Consider the following 24139-nt stretch of genomic DNA (forward strand, 5'->3'; position numbering starts at 1 on the left):
GAGTACCGCCCGGTCCTGCAGGAGCTTAGTGTAAGGCGGATAGGTAACTAGGGCCTGTAATTCACTAACCCTGCGAGCTGAAGTAAAAGCCAAAAGGAATAACACTTTCCAAGTGAGATATTTCAAGTCACAGGAGTGCAGAGGTTCGAAAGGAGGTTTCATTAGACGACCAAGAACCAGATTAAGGTCCCAGGATGGGGCCGGAGGACGCAAGGGTGGCTTTAGATGGAGTAAGCCCTTAAGAAAGCGTGTTACTAGGGGTTGTACTGAAATAGGATTACTCCCAATACCCTTATGGAAGGCGGCTACCGCACTGACATGCATTCTGATAGAAGAGGTTTTAAGACCTGATTCAGAGAGATGCCATAAATAGTCCAAGAATTTGGAGATTGGACAGGAAAGGGGATCAAGGGACTGAGAAGTGCACCATGATGTGTACCTTTTCCATTTGTATGAGTAAGACTTTCTTGTGGAAGGCTTTCGTGAAGCTATCAGGACCCGAGAAACGGAATCTGAAAGGTTAAATGGTTGAAGGACTAACCTTTCAACATCCATGCCGTCAGGGACAAGGCTTGGAGGTTGGGATGGAGGAGGCATCCGTCGTTTTGAGTGAGCAGATGCGGTTCCTTTCCCAGAGGAACGTGCCTGCGGATGGAGAGATCCTGGAGTATTGGAAACCATACTTGGCGTGGCCAGTAAGGTGCTATCAGGATCATGGTTCCTCCGTCCTGGCGTAGCTTCACGAGAGTCTTTGACACAAGAGGGAGTGGAGGGAATGCATAGAGCAGACCGGTTGTCCACTTGAGGGAGAATGCATCCCTCGGCCGAGAGTGCTGGCTCCGAATGAGAGAGCAGTAATCGTCCACTTTGTGGTTCTGAGGGGACGCAAAGAGGTCTATGCGGGGAGAACCCCACTTGTGAAACAGAGAGGTCGCTACCAGAGGATCGAGTGACCACTTGTGTGGGTGGAAGACACGGCTCAGCTGGTCTGCCAATACATTGTCTACTCCCGGCAGGTAAGTGGCCCTGAGGTACATGGAGTGGGAGAGGGCTTCCGCCCAGATCTGCGCAGCTTCCTGACACAGAAGGAAGGAGCCTGTGCCTCCCTGCTTGTTTATGTACCACATGGCCACTTGGGTGTCCGTCTGGATTAAGATTATCTGATGAAAGAGATGATCTTTGAAAGTGCGGAGCGCATAGCGGATTGCTCGAAGTTCCAGGAAATTTATCTGGTGTTCGGCTTCCTCTTTGGACCATAACCCTTGGGTTTGAAAGTCGTCCACATGGGCTCCCCAACCGATGTGAGAAGCGTCGGTGGTTAGGATTACTTGCGGATCTGGTGGAAGAAAAGGTAAGCCCTGAAGGACGTTGACCTGAGTCGTCCACCAGGTTAAGGATAGGCGCAGCGCTTGTGTGACTGTGACTATGGAGGACAGAGGCTGAAAAGCTTGAATCCATTGGTGTCGTAGAGTCCATTGTGTTACTCTCATGGCTAGTCGGGTCATGGGAGTGACTTGAACCGAGGATGCCATGTGTCCTAGGAGAATGAGGAACTGGCGAGCCGTGGCAGTGTTCTGAGACTGGAGCTGGCGAGCCAGGGATATTAGGGTGTGGACCCTCTGAAGAGGAAGGTAAGCCTTTGCCTGTAAGGTGTCCAAGTCTGCCCCAATGAAGGATAAGGTTTGAGATGGGACTAAGCAAGATTTCTCGTAATTGACAAGAAACCCTAAGGAAAGGAGTGTTTGAATTGTCAATTTTAGGGAGGATTGAGCTATCTGTTGGGTGGAGGCCCTGATTAGCCAATCGTCCAGGTAGGGGAAGACGTGGACACCTTCCTTCCTTAGGAATGCTGCTACCACTACGAGACATTTGGTAAAGACTCGTGGGGCAGAAGCCAGACCGAAAGGTAGGACACGGTATTGATAATGGTCGTGGCCTACTAGAAACCGCAGATATTTGCGATGGGATTGTGTGATCGCAATGTGGGTATAAGCGTCCTTGAGGTCGAGAGAGCACAGCCAATCCCCTCTTTGTAGCAGAGGGAGCAGCGCGCTAGGGTTACCATTTTGAACTTCTCTTTTTGAAGGTATTTGTTGAGGGCTCGAAGGTCCAAAATGGGACGTAATCCCCCTGATTTCTTTGGTATTAGGAAGTATCTGGAATAGAATCCCTTGCCTCGTTGAGAGGGAGGAACGGGTTCTATAGCATTTGATTGCAGAAGAAGAGATACTTCCTGTTGTAATTGAGCCAAATGGGTGGATAGACTCCACGCTTGAAGAGGCGGGGAGTCTGCCGGAAGAGTTATGAAGTTGAGGTGGTAACCCTGTGCGATAATTGTTAGCACCCACTGATCTGAGGTGATCTGCAACCAAGGTTGTAGAAAATGGTACAGTCGACCTCCTACAGGAGTGTCTGGAAGAGGGGTTTGGCATGTGTTCCCTACAGGGGAGTCAAAGGCCAGCTGCAGGCCCAGGAGGAGGGGCTACAGTAGGCCTTTGTTTCCTAGGCTGATGCGGCTGAGGCCTAGCAGAGGATCGAGCTGGACGAGGCCTGGCCGATGGAGGGTAGTAACGGCGTGGCCGAAAGAACGACTTCTTAGAGTCCTTCTTAAGTGGTTGTTTGGAGGAAACCTCAGACGGAACAGAAGAAAGTTGTTTCAACGTCTCGTGGTGATCTTTCAATTCAGCTACTATTTGCTGAATTTGTTCTCCAAACAAATTGTCCCCTAAGCAGGGTAAATCCGCTAAACGATCCTGGACCTCTGGGCGAAGGTTGGATGACTTTAACCAAGCCCAACGTCTGGCCGAGATGGCAGTAGCTGAAACCTTTGTGGAGGCATCGAAGATGTCATAAGCCGTTCTGATCTCGTGCTTCCCCGCTTCAAACCCTTTGTTAAGAAGGGCCTGAAGCTGTGGCTGGTATTGGTCAGGTAATGTGTCAGCAAAATCTTGCATCTGTTTAAGGATGGCTCTGTTATATTGCGTCATATAGAGTTGATATGAGGCTATGCGAGAAATCAGCATAGCTCCATGGTACACTTTCCGTCCCACACTGTCCAGGAATTTATTGTCCTTGACAGGTGGAGTGGAGGAGTGTGGCTTTAGACGCTTGGCCTTTCTTTGTGCGGACTCAACCACAACAGAGCGATGATCCAGTTGAGGCTTTTGAAAGCCTGGTGCTGACTGGACGAGATATGTGGAGTCAGCCTTCTTGTTAACTGGTGATACAGATGAAGGAGATTCCCAGTTTTTCTTTAAGAGATCGAGAAACACCTGGTGAATGGGGATGGAAGCGATGATTTTTGGGGCGTCCAAAAATTGAAGCAGTTCCATCATCTGGTGTCTGTCATCGGTCTCAGATTGCAGCTGAAAAGGTACAATTTCGGACATCTCCTTTACAAAATTAATAAAGGAGAGATCCTCTGGAGGAGATCTTTTTCTACTCTCTGTAGGAGAAGGCGGTGATGGTAAATTTGTGTCAGAAGATGTATCATCACCCCAGGTATCATAGGGATCACTTGGGGGTTGAAGCCCCGATGGACCTGGTTGAGGATCCGAAGGCATCGAAGGAAACCTTGGAGGAACCGGTGGTACAATCGGTACTGGGAACGGCATCGAGGGTTTCGGTGCTGCCGATGGAGTCGGTGCCGGTCTTGGAACCGATGGAGCCAAAGGATAAATCGGTGGAGATATACGAGAAGGCACCGATGGGACCACCCCGGAAGGGGGAATCAGGAACGATGTTTCTCCCGCCGATGAAAATCCAGTCGGAGACGATGGCGCTGTCGGTGCTACTGGAATCATCGATGGGAGGGCATGTACAAGTGCCTCCATATGTTGTAGTAGCGGTGCCAGCGCTTCCACCAAAGGTTCGCTGGTCGGTTCCTTCCTCGGTGGCGGAGTCGGTGCCGGGGTCGATGCCGGTGGCGGTGCCGGAATCGGTGCCGGAGACGGTGCCAATGGAGGTTGGAATCTTTGCATCGCTTTCTCGATGGCCTCCTGGACCAGCCGGTCCAGTTCTGCCCGGAGACCAGGGGTAACAATACCCGGCTCGACGGGAGAGGGAGGCTGAGGCAGAGCCGGAGGGACCACCGTAACCGGTGGGATCACGGCTCCCACACCCCGAGAGGGTGAGGGTTTCCTCGATGCCTGCGAACGAGACGTGGACGGTGCCAAGTCTGAACGAGGCCTCTTAGTCGGTGGCTCGGCTTGTTCAGAGGTCGATGACTGTGGATCCTCGACAGGCCGAGACTTGTGCCGTCGATGGCGATGCTTGTCCTTCCGGTCTCCTCGCCCATCCGGGGAGGGGACAGGAGTCGACGGCCGAGAAGTCATCGATGGTGGACGGTCACCGGAGGGTTGACGATGGTGGTGCAACTTCGACGGTGCCGGTTCCGATGACGTCGATGCAATCGATGGCGTTGGGGTGGGTGCATGGAAGAGGAGCCCCATCTTCTCCATCCTGGCTTTGCGACCCTTAGGTGTCATTAGGGCACATTTGGTGCAAGTCAGGACATCATGCTCACTACCCAAACACAAAACACAAACCCTATGGGGGTCTGTGATTGACATAGTCCGGGTACAATCCGGGCATCGACGGAACCCCGTCGCCATGGCTTAAGGCCAAATTTAGTCGCGGGCTCGGTAATTGCCAACAGGCCTCGAGGGCCAAATTCGACGGTAGTCGAAGAAAAAAGGCAAAAAACTTACCGGTTTCCGCGGAGGTGACAAAAATTTGTCGAAGGGAGACCCCTGAGGGGCAAATTTTCTTCGGAAAGAAAAATACCGAATTCCTGTCAGGAACGTGGTAAGAGAGCTCCTTTCACCGCGTGGCAACTGCTGCGTGGAAAAAAGAAGACTGAAGGGAGACCCCTGCTGGCTGCAGGGTCAGTGCCTTGCTGGGCATGCCCAGTAGGGGCCAGTCAAAGTTCTGTTTAAACTTTGACAGAAGTTTTCCGTGGTGGGCTCCATCCTCAATGTCACCCATTTGTGAGGACAACCATCCTGCTTGTCCTGTGAGAAAACATATACTGTTTTTGTTCTTCCTGAGTTTGTCATGTTGGCTGTCTTTGTCTTTCTTGGTTACACATATGTCTTTTCTTATCTGGGCATCTTACTTTTTCCTTTTTGTCATGTCACTCTCTTTTATCTGTTTCTTCCCATTTTTTCTCTAATTGCTTAACTGCCCTAGCATGCACCAGTTTCTTCAAAGGGTTGGTGATCCAAAAACTAGGCATGCTATCAGAAGTTACATTTGCCAACACTAGGCCTTGTAACATCATACATGCAAATAGTAATTTTTGTGTTACATAAGCTCCATCATTGTGTTCTCTAGATCAGACCAGGCAGAGCCTATGGATTATTTTAGCACATAGCAGCTCACACTGAATCCTATTAAAAGTGTATCAAGTGTATTTTATCTTCATAACATTAAAGAACTAAATGTATACATGTATGGCCAGAAGTTAAAGCATGATCCTACCCTGACATACCCGAGAGAAGCAATGGCCAGAAATCTGAACCTTTGGGACTATGTCTGAAAATGGCTACAAACACATATTAGCGGTAAGGGCTAGTCTTACAGAAGTCACTTCTATATGTCACATAAAGGGTTAATTTAGCTCCTTAAGAGAGTGAAATACAGTTAATTTGGTTAATAGTTATAAGATGGAGCTTTGTGCTTGACTGAGTTCACTGAAAAACTTACTGTGTTACAGCTTCCCTTCTCCTAGTCTGATAAGAAGCAGCCTGGAACAGTTTAAGGTCACAGACAGAAAGATACAAAATACTAGATGGAGACAAGATTAGAGATGTGCTTCGGGTCTAAATATTGTGTCGGGCTTCGTTTCAGGGCCCCCCTGTGGGAATTTCATTTTTCCCACGGTTCAGGGTTTTTTTTGGGAGGGGCTCAGATTTTCGGGTTAGTGCGCACTAACTCTTCCAAGTTAGTGCACACTATCGGGAGTTCGTCTGCACTATCCTGAAAATGAATTATTTTCCAAAATTTCAGAAAAAATTCAATCATTTTTTGGTTCTCCTGAATCATTGCGAATTAGGCAATTTTGTTGAAATTGCCTAATTCAGGAAAAACGATTGCACATCCCTAGACAAGACCTAGTCACAGAATAAGAATAGCACTTAGATGTGAAAACAAACCAACCGGCAATTAGGGAGTTAAAATCTTGTCCTTGTAGAGCAGAACCAAATAGGTCTGCTGGAGCTGAACACTGGAAAACACCTGGCATCTGCTCAGATTTAGTTTACAGACACAGTATAAACTGTACACATGATCCCTATGATAAAAGTGTGCTATTAGCTTTTGAAGCACTCATATTCTTATCTACCTTGGTATTGGTTTTATAGTAGTGTTTGCTTCTGAAATAATAGTTATATGATTGCTTTTATTTACATAGCAGTGATGATATTGATGCAGATTTTATTACTATTATTTTGGGTGTCCAACAGAATTTGTTACATTTACAGAAAGAGCAGATATAATGGTCCCACATGTGATACCGAATGATGTACAAAATGGTGATTAGAAGTAGTGAATAAATACAAGAAATCCACCATTTCAGAGTAGTCCTGAATACACAGTAGTTTTTTCTTTTAGTTTGGCATTACTTCAAGGAAAGCTAGTAGACCAAGAAATAGTACAGCGCACCTGTCACCCAAAGACATAAGACTCTAACACCCAATAGAAGGGGAGGACTCTTGCCAAGAACTGAACCAAGAGAGGTTAGCACAACCATCTGACAAAGACTCGGAGTTCCCGATACTATGCCAGCCCTCAAAAGAGATCTGCGAGCTGTCACATATCTGAAAAGATAGAGGGCATTCTTAAAGGAAAATGACTGCTTCTTGCTAGGCCATTTGTATATATATATTCCCCTGTTAGCTGGGGGAAGATTATTTACTTTGCTCATTTGATTATTCAACTTGTTTTGTTTATTATCACAGACATTCTTATAAGCATTTGTTCATGCATATATAATACAGAGAAATAAAGCTTTTCATATTTTCACGGAAGCCATAGTTAGGTGTCATTATTGTCTTGGTGTGATCCAGATTACAGGGCAAAACCCCCAATCTTTTCACCCCCTACAAAAAACTAAATCTCCCAACTACTTGCTACCTAAGCTGAGCTAACTACTTGCTAGCAGGGCCATCGTGACCATTAGGTAGGACTAGGTGGTGGCCTAGGGCGGCATCAGTGGACGGGGCGCTGCTGAGACATGTGAGGGCACTATTTTAAATAATATGAAAGAAGGGGGTGATGAGAGAGAGAGAACAGTAAAAGGATGACGATAACTCTATATATCTGCCACTGTCAGGGGGCACATTCACATTCTGGTGGATTTGGTCGGGGGGGGGGGGCAGTGTTACATTGGTCCTTCTAGAGTGCTATAGACCCTTGCACTGGCCCTGCTTGCTAGCTAAGCAATGTTGGGAGATGAGATAAAAATATGAAAGACTAATGCCTTATACTCAGCAGCTAAGTATTATGCACCTGTGTGGCATAGATCAGTGTTTCTCAAGACAATCCTAAAATATCCTCCATTTCAGTCTGCAATTCCTCCCCTCCCCCCCCCCCCCCCCCCACACACACTGTCCATTGCATGCAAATCTATCTCATGTATATTCATTGTGGATATTTTGAAAACCAGACTGACTAGGGTGTATTCCAGGACCGAGTTGAGAAATGCTGGCACAGATCATCATACTCACAACTTGTGGAGGATAGTCAACTCAAAATAACTATGAACATCACATCTGGAATGCTTCACTTGACACCCTGTCCCTGGCTCTTACTCTATGCAGCCTTCACTGTCATACCCATCTACAGGTAGCTGGAGACCATAATCTTCCTTAAAATATATTTGCTGCACTTGATCTAAATTATATGATGAGCTATGCAACCCATTTGCTGGCTGCCTTTTACTGCAATGCTCTTAAAGGAACAGCTTGCCTGACACATTTGCCAGACATACTTTGTAACAAAGAATGAACTTCATAGCAAATAAAAAGCACATTTCTTGTGCATAACCTCACTCGTTGCTCAAATGAGTTTGATTTAATGTGTTAAGAGTGGAACCTGATGAATACATTCAAAATAGATCAAGGACAATAGCTACAAACCTTCACATCAGGGATTTTTGTATAAATCCTTTATATAGCTGTAGCAAGATTCAGATACTTTCATATATTGTCAAAAACTGTCTTGATATTTAATTCAGGGATGGTCTAACACAATTTAATTCAAATTGGAGGATGCTATAGCTTAGATTTGGGGTTTTTCATTTGCTGAATAAATAAATATTTAAATGTAAAACCAGAGGTGACTGGTTCTAATCTTAGGTCATAAATATCTCACAGCTTTATAGATTTTTATTGCAATTGTAAGATCAATGGTAATGATTGTTAAATTTACAATTAATGACCAAAAGTCTTGTAATGTAATATATTTTCTTATAAACATTTAAAATCAACTTGAATATTTACAGTGGAAAATACTGTACAATTATGGTGTATATAACTAGAGTATTATGTTTTCAACAGAACACTTCAAAATTCCTTACTATTATAAGATATAATTATTTAGTCTTAGATTGCCTTGGTCAAGTAAAGTGGCAGAGTGCAGCACCCATATGATAATATATAGGAACTGGTATTACAGATAATACAGTTAGGTAAGAATTACTGGCATCACTAACATTACTTAAGCATGAGATCTGAGCAGATCACTGTTTTACATAACCAAGAAAACAATCTAAAAATAGCCTGTAGAAAAAACGAATTTGTCTTGATAGCATGTTTGATAATGTATGACATTACTGTACATCAACATGTATAGATATATGCAATAAGAAATCAGTGTTACCTTCTGAATAGTTATGATTCCCTCCTGTGTATCTTGATCAACAGAGATTTTAAAAACTCCAAGGCCATCACCATCTATGATTTTATACTCCATTTCTGCATTTTGCCCCACATCTGTGTCAACTGCTTTTATTCTTGCTACCACTGAAGCCAAAGGCAAAGACTCTGGGACATAATACTGGTCAGATCCTGTCAAATTAATAATGAAAACATCTGTTTGCAACAATATAATTATTTAGCAAATTTAATACTTTACATTAGATGCATATATTTTTTAAATGGGTTAACCCATTCAGTGGAAAGAATGCTGGCAAATATCTCAGTAGAAAACACATCTTTTACTGATCTGCAGTGAAGTAGAGTACTACCATTAAAGTGGCATAAATTCATTTCTGGATGGTAGAGATTTGTTAAATTTATCAGCATAAATGTATCCTTTCGCTTTACTTCATAATTTGGAAAGTGTCTAGATTTTTATCAACTGGCACTCTATTAAAATGGACTGGACTTAGCACCCAATCTGATTTTATTTATTTTATGAACTGTGTGGTTTTGTTTTGATTTATACATGATTTTATTTATTTGAATACTGTTCTCTGCTTACTACATTCTAACTGTAAGTGAAATATAAATATGTATAAATAGATAAATAAAATAATTCATGGCATTAGTATTTTATCAACGGATTGTTCTAAAAGCAATGGATGAAAACTTTCTTAAGTTCTAGTAAATTTTAACAATATTTGCAGTACAGGTCCCCTAGCACAGGACACCTCTGACAAATTGCAGGCATGTGCTACCTCAAAAAGCCCATTAAGGATATGGTTTCAGACCCTTCTGCATACTGAGTTAACAAGGTTGTGGTCTGGGCAGACCTGGCCAAGTTGGCCCACCATTTCTTTTTCTACCCACCAGACAGCATGCCTAGTGAAAATGTTTTTTCAATAGCAGGGGACAACATTTATTTATTTATTTAAAATATTTTCTATACCATCGTTCAGTGTACTACCGTCACAACGGTTTACGTAGAGGCACATATAGTAAATTGTACATGTATATGTTCTTATAATTAGAGGGGGTGCCTTGTAGACTCGGTAACATAGTTTCATAATAATGGCTAGGTGTTCCGTGTTGTTCAATATGACCTGTGACTATAATAGAGGCTGTTAGTTTCTACATCCAATTAATGTTGTCGTGACAAACCGTGACGTATTTACATAAAAAGTGCTAGTACTGTATAAGGATTTTGTGTGTACAGCTTTCAGCGTTTTTCTATCTCGCTCGCATTGCAAAAAGGCTTCTCTAAAGAGCCATGTCTTTAAGCTCTTTTTGAAAGTCTTAAAGTCTCTCTGTAATCTTACCTCTGTGGGCATGGTGTTCCATAGTATCGGCCCGGCCAATGATAGTGCTCTTTCTCTGACTTGTGTTAGTTTTGCAGTTTTTACTGAGGGGATGGTTAGGAGGGCTTTGTTGGCAGATCTCAGGTTCCTGTGTGGGACATGGACTCGGAGCACTGTGTTTAGCCATTCTGCCTTTTCGTCGTGGATTAGTTTATGTATAGTGCAAAGGGTTTTATATATTACCCTGTATTCAATTGGCAGCCAGTGTAGTTCGGCCAGTGTTTCAGTGATATGATCTCTCCTTCTTTTGCCTGTCAAGATTCTTGTGGCCGAGTTCTGGAGTATTTGGAGTGGTCTTATTGTCGTGTATAGTAATCCCAATAGTAGGGCATTACAGTAGTCAGTGCTGGAAAATATTAAAGCCTGTAGGACAGTTTGGAAATTATTCTGATTTAGTAACGGTTTAAGTTTCCTGAGGACCAATAGTTTGGCATATCCTTCTTTGACTTTTAATGATATGTGTTGTTTGAGGCTGAGTTCAGTGTCTATTATTACACCTAGGTTCCGTACTTTCTCGGCTATTTCAATTTTCTGATTGTTTTTTAGTAGTATCGGTGATTGAATGACTGTCATGATTTTTCGTTCTAGAGGGAGGAATTCTGTTTTTTCAATGTTTATGACCATTTGATTTAGTAGTTGTTTGATGATGTCAAGGTACATGATTGCTAGGTTTAGTGTTTTTTCCAGTGATTCGTCGATTGTAGTAATATTTGAATATCATCAGCATATATGTAGTGTATGATACCCATGCCCGCTAGCAGATGGCATAGTGGGAGTAGGTAGATGTTAAAGAGTGTGGCGGAGAATGCTGATCCTTGTGGTACTCCGGTTAATAGATTTATTTTCTCTGACAATGTGTTTTTTATTTGAACTTGATAATATCTACTACTTAGGTATGATCTGAACCATGCTTTGGTTTTTCTCCTTTAATCCAATTTCATCAAGTCTTTCTAGCAATATATTGTGATTTACTGTGTGAAAGGCAGAGGATAGGTTGAGCATTAGAAGAATGTAATGTTTACCATTGTCAAAGCCTCTCATTATGCTGTCAGTCAATGAGAGAAGTAAGGTTTTGGTGCTGTAATGTTTACGAAAACCGTGCTGTGATAGGTACAGTATATTATTGTTATCTAGGTGTTCAGCTAGTTGCTTCTGAACGATTTTTTTCTATTAATTTTGCTATTAGTGGCAGTTTTGATACTGGTCTGTAGTTACTCAGTATAAGTGGGTCACTGTTCTTTTTCTTTATTATTGGTTTGATTATTGTTCCTTTTAGGTTATCTGGAAGGGATCCTTCCCCTAAGGAGAGGTTTATGATTTTTGTTAATGTGGGGGAGACTATGTTAGCTAGTTTTTTAATGAAGTTTGTTGGTATGGTGTCAATTATATGTGGGGCTGGGTTTGTCTTTTTTAGTATGATTTCAACTTCAAGTTCTGTTGTTTCTTCAAATGTGGTCCAATGTGTACTATCCCTTGTGTGCATTTTGATTTCTTGTTTTGTTGTGTTTGGGATTTTGGTTTTTAGGTTTCTAATTTTGTCCTCGAAGTAATGAGCTATTTCGTTACATTTGTTTTCAGGTAACTCTGTTGGAGTTTCTGATGTGCCTTTGGTAAGGTTTTTGACAATGGTGAATAATGTTCTAGGATTGTTTGAGAATTTTTCAGTTTTTGTCCTATAGTACTGTTTTTTGGCCTCAAGAATTGTTTGTTTGTAATATGCTAGATGTTTTCTATATTTAGATAGGTTTTCATTGGTTTTGTGTTTTTTCCAGTCTTTTTCTTTTTTTCTTAGATTTTGCTTGATTTCTTTTATTTTTTGGTTGTACCATGGGTTTGTTTGTTTTGTTTCTTTGGTGAGGGTGTGTTTCATCGGGTTGATTTCATCTGCTAGGTTATTCATTGTTTCAGTCCAAGTTTTTGTTGCTGAGTGGCTATTTTTGAACTCAAATTCTTTTAGTTTTTCTTCTAATTTGTTTCCTAATGTTTCAATGTTGAATGGTGGTCGGTATTTAAATTCTATTGGTTCCAATCTTTGTTTCGGCTGGGGCTTTGTGTATTTAATGTTTGACTGTATTAGAAAGTGGTCGGACCATGGAATTGTTATGGTCAGAGTGGTGGACCCTTGGTTCGATGATGATCGATTAGACCACCGTCGGTAGGCGAGGCTGATCCTCGGGGTTGCAGATGGAAAAGAAGAAGATCTGGACGCAGGCGCCTCCTGCTGGTCGTGTAATCCAGATGCTGGCACCTCCAGCAGGTCGAGGAACAAACCCCGCGGATCTCTTGAAGAAGTCCAATCCAGAAGTCGTGAGCCAGAGAGATCCGCAGCCAGTCCAGGGGTCAAGAGCCAGAGAAGTCTGCAGCCAGTCCAAGGGTCGAGAGCCAGAGAGGTCCGCAGCCAGTCCAAGGGTCGAGAGCCAGAGAAGTCCGCAGCCAGTCCAAGGGTCGAGAGCCAGAGAAGTCCGCAGCCAATCCAGGAGTCAAGAGCCAGAGAAGGTACGTCGCCAAGCCAGGAATCAAGAACCAGAGGGAACGTCAGCCGGACCAGGAATCAACTCGGGAAGACAAACAGGAACCAGGAACAGAACAAGCGCAGGAGCCAAGAAGACAAGGCAAGGTCTGGAGGTCCAGACCTTGCTTAAATAGTCCCCAGCCAATAGGGATCCGCAGGAAGGAACCAGCTCACTTCCTGTGAGTGTTCCTTTAATTTTAGGGCCAGAGCCGCCCGCGCGGCCCTAGCTGAAGTCAGGGGGCGGAGCTAAGCCGCGCGGGGAGAGAGAGCGCGGCCATCTTGAATATGCAGCGAAAGCTGCCACTGAGGAGCCCCGATGAGCAGCCTAGTGCCGGCGGTCCGCCCGGCCCCTGGGGATGGTGGTAAGTGCCGTTCGCGGCTTGCCACGGCCGGCCTTTATAACAGTACCCCCTCCTTTAGGCCTCCCCCTAGAAGGCTTGGGTTTTTCTGGATGGTTGGAGTGAAAAGTCATGAGAAGATCTTTGTCTAGAATATTAGTAGCGGGCTCCCAGGAGTTCTCCTCAGGCCCAAAACCTTCCCACGCCAAGAGATATTCCCAACGACGACCTCGTCTCCGAACATCGAGAACCTCACGGACTTGATAGGTAGCGTCGTCCTCCAGCTGAACGGGCGAAGAGACAGGAGCCTTCCGAGATGGCCAGTTGAGGAGCAGTGGTTTCAACAAAGAGACATGGAAAACGTTGTGAATGCGAAGAGAGGTGGGTAGGCGCAGTTGATAAGTGACAGGACCGATCTGCTTGGTCACTGGAAAAGGACCGATATACCGGGGAGCCAATCTCATCGAAGGGACCCGCAAACGAATGTTCCTGGTGCTCAGCCACACCTTATCACCCGGATGAAATTGAGGTGCCGGTCTCCGATGCCTATCAGCAAACTTCTTAGCCAGAAGAGCTGCCTTGCGGAGCATGCGTCGAGTGTGCACCCATAATCGCTGGAACTGAGTGGCAGTAAGCTGAGCTGCCGGCGAGGGTACCACCAGAGGTAGAGGCACCGGTGGAATAGGTTGGTAGCCGAACACAACTTGAAACGGGGAGGAGCCGGTTGAGGTACACAGGTGGTAGTTATGGGAAAACTCCACCCAGGGCAACAAAGCCGCCCAGTCATCCTGTCTAGTATTTACATACGCACGCAGAAACTGCTTGAGAGTACGATTAGTCTGTTCTACTTGGCCATTGGCTTGCGGATGAAAGGCGGTCGTGAAATCCAAGGAAACCTGAAATTTGGCACAAAGACTCCGCCAGTATCGGGCAGTGAACTGGGAACCTCGATCGGAGGAAATGTGGGAAGGCAGTCCATGAAGGCAGAAGATATGTGACATAAAAAGTTGAGCCAAATGAGGAGCAGAGGGAAGGGGGGGCAGGGGAGTAAAATGAGCCATTTTAGAGAAGCGATCAATTACTACCCAAATAACTGTGTGTCCTTCAGAAGCAGGTAAATCAACCACGAAATCGGTGGAGATATGCGTCCAAGGCTTGGATGGTGCCGGCAAGGGTTGTAGCCGTCCCCACGGCCGTCCCACTGGAGTCTTATGTTGGGCACAAACGGGACAAGATTCCACGTATACCCGAATGTCTTTGTACATCCCCGGCCACCAATAGAAGCGCTGAAGGAGGTCTCGTGTCCTCTTGCGTCCAGGATGTCCAGCGAATTGAGAATCATGTCCCCATTTCAATACCCTGTTACGGAGTCGGCTGGGAACCACCGTCTTCCCCATCGGAACCGGAACAGTAGCTGCCAGAATGATACGGGCAGGATCAATGATGGTCTGCAACACCTCTTCCCCATCCTCGCAGACAAAGGACCGGGATAGTGCATCTGCTTTGATATTCTTACTGGCAGGTCGATACCAGAGCTCAAAATCAAAACGGGAAAAAAATAATGCCCAGCGGGCTTGCCATGGGTTAAGTCGTTGGGCTTGTTGTAGGTAAATCAGATTCTTATGATCAGTGAAGATAGTGATTTTATGCTGGGCCCCCTCCAGCCACTGTCGCCATTCTTCCAATGCGAGTTTAATGGCTAATAACTCTTTGTCGCCAATAGCATAGTTGCGTTCCGCGGGAGAGAACTTCCTTGAAAAATAGGAGCAGGGGTGAGACGTACCCTTGACATTGGTCTGGCTTAATACCGCTCCTACACCTTCAGTGGATGCATCAACTTCAACTGTGAATGCGCGGCTTGGGTCCGGATGGCGAAGACAGGGCTGTCGTAAAAAGGAGTCTTTAAGGGCCTGAAATGCTTCTTCGGCCGCAGTGGGCCAAGTAGTGATATTAGCTCCTTTACACGTGAGTGCGGTGAGGGGCGCAGATAATTTGGAAAAGTCCTTAATAAAATGTTGGTAGTAGTTTGCAAAACCAAGGAATCTCTGCAAGGCTTTTAGCCCCTTCGGTTGAGTCCATTCTTGTATACTTTTTAGTTTAGTGGGATCCATTTGAAACCCGTGTTTAGAAATAATGTATCCCAGGAATGGCAAAGACTCTGTTTCAAAAATACATTTTTCCAGTTTAGCATACAACTGATGGTCCCGGAGTCTTTGTAGTACTTGTAGCACGTGTTGACGATGAGTAAGTAAGTCCTTAGAAAAAATCAAAATATCATCAAGATAAACCACAACGCAAGTATATTACAGATCCCTAAAGATTTCATTAATAAAATTCTGAAAAACTGCAGGTGCATTAGTTAAACCAAACGGCATTACCAAGTACTCATAATGTCCGTCTCTGGTGTTGAACGCGGTCTTCCGCTCATCCCCTTCTTGAATTCGTACTAAATTGTATGCACCACGTAGATCTAGTTTAGAAAAGATTTGAGCTCCTTGCAGACGATCAAACAATTCAGCAATAAGAGGCAAGGGATAACGATCCTTGATAGTAATGGCATTGAGTCCTCTGTAGTCGATGCAAGGGCGTAATGTCCTGTCTTTTTTTTCCACAAAAAAAATCCAGCCCCTGCGGGCGACGTGGATCGTCGGATAAATCCTTTTTGCAGATTGTCCCGAATATATTCGGTCATAGCTCGAGTTTCGGCAGCAGACAAGGGGTAGACTCGCCCATGCGGGGGTGTGGAACCAGGAATCAACTTGATAGCACAGTCGAACGCCCGATGAGGCGGCAAGGCATCAGCCGCTTTCTTAGAGAATACATCTGCAAATTGGTTATATGAAGAGGGTAATTCCCCCAAAAGCGAGGCGCAGACATAATTGGAAGTGGAACCGGAGTCCTTCAAACAGGTCCCAGAACATTCGGGACCCCACTGTAAGGAAGTCCAATCAAACTGGGGGTTATGGCACTGCAGCCAAGGTATGCCCAATACCACAGGATGAAAGGCTTTGTCGATGACATAGAAAGTAATTTGTTCAGAATGGTCTGGTGCAATAAAACAATTCAGGGGTTCCGTCTGATGCGTGATTCTGCCGGGTAAAGGTTCCCCCTGGATGGAAGAAATGATTAGAGGTTGCTGACAAAGTCGAACTGGGACGTGGAGCTTATCCACCAGTGCTTGTAAAATAAAATCTCCTCCGGCTCCTGAATCTACTAGCGCCAAGGTGGTGAATTCACGTTCGTTCATATGGAGAGTGACTGGTAGAGTGAGTGGGGGTTGTGGAGAAGACAGGCCCAGGGAAATGCCCCCCAAAGTCCCTAGGCTTTGAAGTTTCCCAGACGAATAGGGCAGTTAGCTAAACGATGTCCGGAACCTCCACAGTACAAGCAAAGCCCCGATCTGCGCCGTCTCAAGCGTTCCTCCGTAGTCAACGGGCCCCTTCCGAGCTGCATGGGTTCGTCCCTGGAACCCTCACTCGGAGGGGTTCCTTGAGGTGGAGTAGTGGTGGGTGGAGAGATCTGGGAAAAAGTAGACCGTCTCCTCCAGTTGCCGCCCTCTCGTGCTCTTTCTTGTAGTCTACGGTCGATCCTGGTGGCCAATTCGATGGTGCCATTTAAGGAGGACGGAAGTTCTCGGGCAGCCAGTTCATCTTTGATTTTGGCAGCAAGTCCTTCAAGATATATGGTCCGAAGAACACTCTCTTCCCAATGGAGTTTGTTGGCTAGAGTGCGGAAATCAATGTTGTAATCCGTGAGGGAACGTCCTCCTTGACGGAGGTGCAGTAAATCCGTGGCGGCAGCGGCTTGTTTTCTGGGTTCTTCGAAAGTAGTGCGGAATAGTTCAATAAATTGGGAGTAGTTCTGCAACACCGGGTCAGAACGTTGCCATAAAGGAGAGGCCCACGTGAGGGCTTTGCCTTCCAACAGGGACAGAATGTATGTAATTTTAGTGGCGTCATCTGGAAAGAAGGGTGATTGTAATCGGAAATGCATTGTACATTGGTCCAAAAATCCCAGGCAGAGACGGGGATCTCCGGCATATCGTGGTGGTGCTGGAAGTGGAAGTACTGGACGAAGGCTGCTGGAAGTTGGAAGTGGAGCACGAGCGACCGGTGGAGCTATGGTTGATACATTTGGCTGGCTGGCTACCACCGCATCTAGTCGAGCGTTGAGCCGCTCCATGGAGGCGGCCATGGCTTCGAGCATACTCTGTTGCTCCATGATTTTCTGAGCCAGACCGGGAATGGCTCGCAGAGCAGAGGCCTCCGCCGGGTCCATGGCCTTGTCTTACTGTTATGGTCAGAGTGGTGGACCCTTGGTTCGATGATGATCGATTAGACCACCGTCGGTAGGCGAGGCTGATCCTCGGGGTTGCAGATGGAAAAGAAGAAGATCTGGACGCAGGCGCCTCCTGCTGGTCGTGTAATCCAGATGCTGGCGCCTCCAGCAGGTCGAGGAACAAACCCCGCGGATCTCTTGAAGAAGTCCAATCCAGAAGTCGTGAGCCAGAGAGATCCGCAGCCAGTCCAGGGGTCAAGAGCCAGAGAAGTCCGCAGCCAGTCCAAGGGTTGAGAGCCAGAGAAGTCCGCAGCCAGTCCAAGGGTCGAGAGCCAGAGAAGTCCGCAGCCAATCCAGGAGTCAAGAGACAGAGAAGGTACGTCGCCAAGCCAGGAATCAAGAACCAGAGGGAACGTCAGCCGGACCAGGAATCAACTCGGGAAGACAAACAGGAACCAGGAACAGAACAAGCGCAGGAGCCAAGAAGACAAGGCAAGGTCTGGAGGTCCAGACCTTGCTTAAATAGTCCCCAGCCAATAGGGATCCGCAGGAAGGAACCAGCTCACTTCCTGTGAGTGTTCCTTTAATTTTAGGGCCAGAGCCGCCCGCGCGGCCCTAGCTGAAGTCAGGGGGCGGAGCTAAGCCGCACGGGGAGAGAGAGCGCGGCCATCTTGAATATGCAGCGAAAGCTGCCGCTGAGGAGCCCCGATGAGCAGCCTAGTGCCGGCGGTCCGCCCGGCCCCTGGGGATGGTGGTAAGTGCCGTTCGCGGCTTGCCACGGCCGGCCTTTATAACAGGAATTTGTGAGTAGTTTGTTTTCATGTGATCTAAGAAGCTACTATTAATGAAAATGAGGTCAAGGGAGTGTCCTGCTTTATGTGTTGGGTTGTCTGTAATTAATGTGAACCCTAGGGCTGTCATAATGTCCATTAATGTTCGGCAGGTGTTTGATAAAGGGTGTACGTTCATATGTAAATTAAAATCTCCTAACACTATTGTGGGTTTTGTTGTATTTAAGTGTGTTGTGAAGAATTCACATAGTTCAAAATTCTACATAGAATTCTACATAGTTCAAAGCTGGCACCAGAGCTGGTGGAAAAGTCAATCTTCATAATAATGAAACTTACTCTGCCGAGTTTGCCTGAATTTCCATGTGATTGGCATGTGAAAAGAATAGATACCATGAACCAATGCCCACAAAATTTGCTGCCACTTAGCCAGATAAGTCATAAATTATCTGGAAAGTAGCAGACATCTGCTATGCGCATGTATTTGTTGTTGCAGGCATGGACCCTCGGACTGAGGTGGAGTTGACACAACCTGCAGGGAGGAGCCCTGCAGTTCCCCCATCTTTGGCTGGTAGAGCTGGTTGTCGCAGAAGCCCAACTGGAGCTTCACCTATACTAGCCCTCATTCCTCTTATATTGAGCCCTTGGGTGTCAGGGCCAGCAGGTGTTAGGAGGGGGCCTCTGCTTATGAGCTGGATATCCAAAGAAATGGTCATGTCCCAGGCCAGGAGGCAGGTGGTGGTCAAGGCAGGCAGCTTACAGATGTGGTCAGTAGTCAGGCAGTGGTCCATGACAGGCAGAATTCAAGCATTGTTGAGAGGCGGTGGTCAGTGGCAGGTGCAGTTAAAACATAGTCAAGTGGCAGGCAGTGGTCAGTGGCAGGTAGAGTTCAAGAGTAGACAAGTGTCAAGCAAGCTGAAGTCAGAACCAGAGATCTGTCTGAAGAAAGGTGGGAAGGATAGACAAGGCAGGGAGGTAAGGAATGGCACAAGTGGGCAGGGAGACAGAAAAGACACTGAAGAACTGGAGGCTGACCACAGGATGAATATGAAAATGAAGACTGTGAACTGGGAAATGAAGACCAGGGACTGCTGAGACAAAGAACAGGAAAATAGGAATGCAGACTAGGAATATAGGAATGAAGACCAGGAACACGCTGAGGCAGCTTACTCTACTCACAGTAGAGTAACCTATTGCCAACGTATGGACTGCAAGAAGGAAGGTCCTTTTATGACTGAAGGCAGTGATTTCATCTGTGCACACAGCGAGGAATTTCCCATTGTGGGCCCTTTAAGTTTGAGGAGGGCAAATGCACAAATCTAGGAACAGTATCAGGGTAAGTTGGTGGCATCCTGCCGCAGGTGGCGTCGGCCTTGCTTGAGCACAGCAGCCTGCTGCATTGCAGTCTTGGGGGTCCATAATGGTGTCAGGGCTGGAGATAAGAGCAGCATTTTGGGGCCGACCTGTGAACCACCGAACGCAACATTTGTACTCCTAATTTAATCATTTACACAAGGAAATGTAACTTGTGTATTTTCCTGAGCACTTCACTTTTACTCATGTAAATTATCAAATTTTATAACATGCACATGTGAAGGAGATTACCTGTTAAACCAATTAGGCCATCAAAAATTCCCTGGTTCTTTAGCCTGCACTTCCCACAGTTTACCCAAACCAGTTACCTAGTCAGTATTTGCCTTTAAAGAATTATTTTCTAACTTACAACTGATAATTAGCGTGTCACATTTGCAGGTTTTAAAATAACACTTTATATGCGTAAATGTTATCCCCGCCTCAGAATGCCCCTGCCCCACCCCTTTTTTATAGAAGCAAATTTATCCATGTACCATTACTTGGCATGAATGTTTGAAGCTTATATAATAGTACTTATGTGAATATACACATGCATGTGCTCAATTTTAGCATGCAACTCTTTTAGAATTAACCTTTAAGTTTGTATCTTAGGCAATGGAGGGTGAAAAAACTTACCCAAGATCACAAGGAATGTCAGCAGGATTTGAATCCTGTCTTCCCTGGATCACAGTCTGCTGCTCTAACAAATAAGCTACTCCTTCACGCCAAACCATCTATTCCAATGTGCTATTCTTAATGGTCATTGAAATATAGAATCTGATGGCAGCTAAAGACTGCAAAAGCTCATTTAGAATATTCATTATTTTCCTGGTGCTATGTTGTAAAGTCTAGATGATAACTGATTATCTGTCTTTCCCATCATGTCTTTGCCACCTCGGAACTTTTGTGCTTATCTTATATGCTTTCTTGAATTCCATTCCATTTTGCTTTCTTCAAGAACTTTCTATGCATCTACCACTTTTTCCATGAAGAAGTATTTTCTGATGCAACACCTGAGTCTAACCTCTTCAGTCACTGTTCAGTCTTTGCCAATTTCACTGAAGCATTTGTGTACAGCTCTTGACGCTAAGGCTTTTGTTGGTAGTTTTCCATCAACCTATGCTATAAGCTGTCGAAACTCTTAACTGAAATCATTTTTCTTTCATCCAGCAGCACTGTCTGTCCCAGAACTGTTTCTATTAAAGTAGTCTCTCCTGCAAGGATCATGATATATATCAGCAGCAAATATATCTTTAGCTATAGGATATGTTGAAATATGAGTGAAAACATCAACTTGCTTCTGCACAGCTTTCATCCATTGACTTTTCACTTATTCTATAGATGTTCCCTCATTTCTCTATCTTTGGCAAAACATGCAAATTTTCATGTCACATTTGCTGATACTGGTACATGTTAACATTTTTTGCATCTCTGAAGCATGTAGACATTCAGGGGCAGATTTTAAAAAAGTACACCCGTGCGTACTTTTGTTCGTGCACCAGGCGCAAACAAGAGTATGCCGGATTTTAATAGATAAGCACGTAGCCGCACGCATCCTTTAAAATCTGGGGTCAGCGCACGCAAGGCTGTGCAAAATTGGCAGCCTGCATGCGCCAAGCCGCGCAGCCTGCCTCCGTTCCCTCCGAGGCCGCTCCAAAATCGGAGAGGCCTTGGAGGGAACTTTCCTTCCACCCCCCCGCACCTTCCCCTCCCTTCTCCTACCTAACCCACCCCCCCAGCCCTATCTAAACCCCCCTACCTTTGTTTGAAAAGTTACGCCTGCCCGAGGCAGGCGTAACTCGCACGTGCCGGCTGTGCGATTCCCCGGCCTGGGAGCAGTTTCGGAGGCCTCAGCCACGCCCCCGAAATGCCCCTGGGCTAGAACCACGCCTGCGGCCCTGCCCCCGGATGACACGCCGCCGCAACACGCCCCTCGACACGACACGCCTCCCCAGGAAAGCCCCGGGACTTACGCATGTACCCCTTTGAAAATCTGCCCCTCAGACTCTTCCTCTAAAGTCATTTATTAAAGATCTTCATCTTCTTCATTTGAAGTCATTTGTTATTCCTTCTGCTGATTACTGGGCTCACTGATGCATGAATCAAAACAATTTCTGTGGTCACATGCTTATTTGCAAATATCTTTATATCGTATTCAAGCGGTCTGTATAATTATTGCAGCACTTGTTTCATTTTGTTTCTATACTAATTGTTTGATGACCTTCTGGCACAGGGCACTTAATTTCATATCAAAGATTTTTTGTTTATCTAAAAGTGTTACTGCGGAGCCAGCCACAATGTCTTTACTTCAGTTTTCAAAGAGTCAAATCCAATGCTGAGAGATCCTTTCAAAGTAGGCTGTCTCAGGAACAAACACCACCTTTTGGAAATTTTTTTCAATATATGCCTGCCTATATCTGTCAAAAAATTAAAAAGGTCTATTTGTTGCCAATTGCTTCCATCCAAAGCCAAGGCATTCTATGTCTTGGAAAATTGCATACACCAGCACAAAGAAATTATGTTCAAAAAGGAAAATATTCTCAAAAGAAGTTTTTTGGGTAGCATTTGTTAAGAAGCCCACTGCTGCAGCGGGACGATGGTGGCCATTCCTTGGTTGTCCTGCTGAGTTTAAGCTCAACTGTCCCACTCTTGCTATCATAGGGGGTCATTCTTTAAAACATGATGTGGCCTTATGATGTGAATTAGGGCCTTATTGCGTGCAATAACACCCCAACATCTGCGATAGTGACAGAAATGAGAGAAAGGGGAAGGGTTAGGGTGGGGTTTGCGCGAGGTTAGGAAATTTTTTTCCCGGTGCCACTGCGGGCAATAATGTGTTAGACATTATCGCTGGCGGTAGCGCTGGAAATGACACAGTGGCGCAATGGGGGTGATAGTGTGCACCACACCGCAACCACGGCAGATGAAAATGCACCACCATGATGTGGCGGGATGCACACTATTGCTCCCCTGCCCCTTCTTACTTCATGATTCATCATTCCGTTATAATTATAGAGGACAGGTGAATCCCCCAGTTAGAGTGTTCTTCACTCTGCTGCTGAGGCCTACCTGTAAACTTGGATAGGAAATACCAATTATAGAGCCCAAAATAGGATACATTCCTTCCTCCATTGACTTTAATGGGAATTTAATGACCAAATTAACAAATAAAATTGTGGGATTCAAATTAAATGAAACAAACCTCTGAGCCAAACAAACTGAATAAAAGAACCAGAAATGTCATCTGGACATATCCCTAATTTGCACCTGCTTTTTCTGCAGGGATATTGTCCCTTGAAAATGTTGTATGTAGATTTGAAAATGCAATCTATGTACATGTTTCCCCTCCATGACCTAAACACTCCCACTCCATCCCTGGGACTGCCTACTCCTTACAAGGGTTAAAGTTGAAGGGTTGTTGTTCATTGTGTCTGATTAAGTGATAAGCAATTTTTAGACAACCAATTTACCTAGGAAAATAGGTATTAATCTGCTTACATGGCTTCTTAAAACTGCTCTGTAAAGTTGTAATCAAGCTTTCCAACATTCACTTCTTCATTTCTCTGATGACCTCAGGGTAGGCAGGCAGTGTGATAAAACTGTTGGGAAAGCTAATAAAATTCTTGGTGCATAGAGGTATTTTGTAGTAGCAAGATAGAAGTAAAATTCCTCTCTCTAGGTGTCAGTGAGGACTCACCTTGAGAACTATATCTACAAAAGGATATTAGCAAAGTAGAGGCAGCTCAAAGGAGGGCTACCAAATTAGTGCATGGACTGCACTGTAAGTTATACATAGAGAAACTGAAGGCACTAGAAAAAAAGGGAAAGTGAAATATAATGCAAACATTCAAATATTTAGCAGGCCTCACTGAAGTGCTAAAAGGAAGTCATCATACAAAGCTGAAGAGAAGGATGCTCAAATTAATACGAGACACCACGGTATAACCATGACAAGAGGCCCTTGTTTCTCATACCAGCTTCATCAGGGGGATGTTGATCATCAGTCCGGCTTTTGTAAAAGATCTTTTCAACGGACCCTCTGCATTATTCATGGGCTGAATTGCTTCATGATATTCTCCACCAAATTTATATATGTAATTCTCACGGACTAAATTCCAAGATGTGCTTATCTCATTCTCAAATGATCTCTCATACATGCTGCCCAGCAAAGCCTGGTAACTGCACCAACTCCTAATAATTTCACGAGAAATACTGCAATGTCTAAATCCTGGGACTTAGACCAATAAGACCGCACTGCTCCACAAAGCAAAATGGTGAAAAATGAAGCATTGCCTTTATATTTTGATGAAGAGAAGCATATAGGGGTAGATTTTCAAAAAGGGCCATATTGCCGTACAGCATTTTGCAAAATGGTGCCAGCCATATGGCCATATTGCTGTACGGCAAAATGGCGCCGGCCATACGGCCGGCGCCATTTTTCATTACGGCAATACGATTCGAGTGCAGGAGGTCGTTCCCGGACCCCTGTTGGACTTTTGGCAAGTCTTGTGGGGGTCAGGAGGCCCCCCCAAGCTGGCCAAAAGTCCCTGGGGGTCCGGGAGCGATCTTCTACGCTCGTGACGTCGGGGAC

General features: G+C 45.2%; 1 protein-coding gene across 2 annotated transcripts in view; it reads right to left on the bottom strand.

Annotated features, from left to right (window-relative positions):
* Positions 1-24139, bottom strand: part of LOC115085194 (cadherin-7) — a 351275-nt gene that overhangs the window by 137525 nt on the left and 189611 nt on the right. For both annotated transcript variants that reach the window (XM_029590921.1, XM_029590920.1), the window contains exon 5: positions 8881-9068. In XM_029590921.1, the coding sequence (XP_029446781.1) occupies positions 8881-9068 (188 nt within the window). The remainder of the gene's footprint in view (positions 1-8880; positions 9069-24139) is intronic.

This window comes from Rhinatrema bivittatum, chromosome 2 (genome assembly GCF_901001135.1).
Source record: "Rhinatrema bivittatum chromosome 2, aRhiBiv1.1, whole genome shotgun sequence".
Lineage (NCBI taxonomy): Eukaryota > Metazoa > Chordata > Amphibia > Gymnophiona > Rhinatrematidae > Rhinatrema > Rhinatrema bivittatum.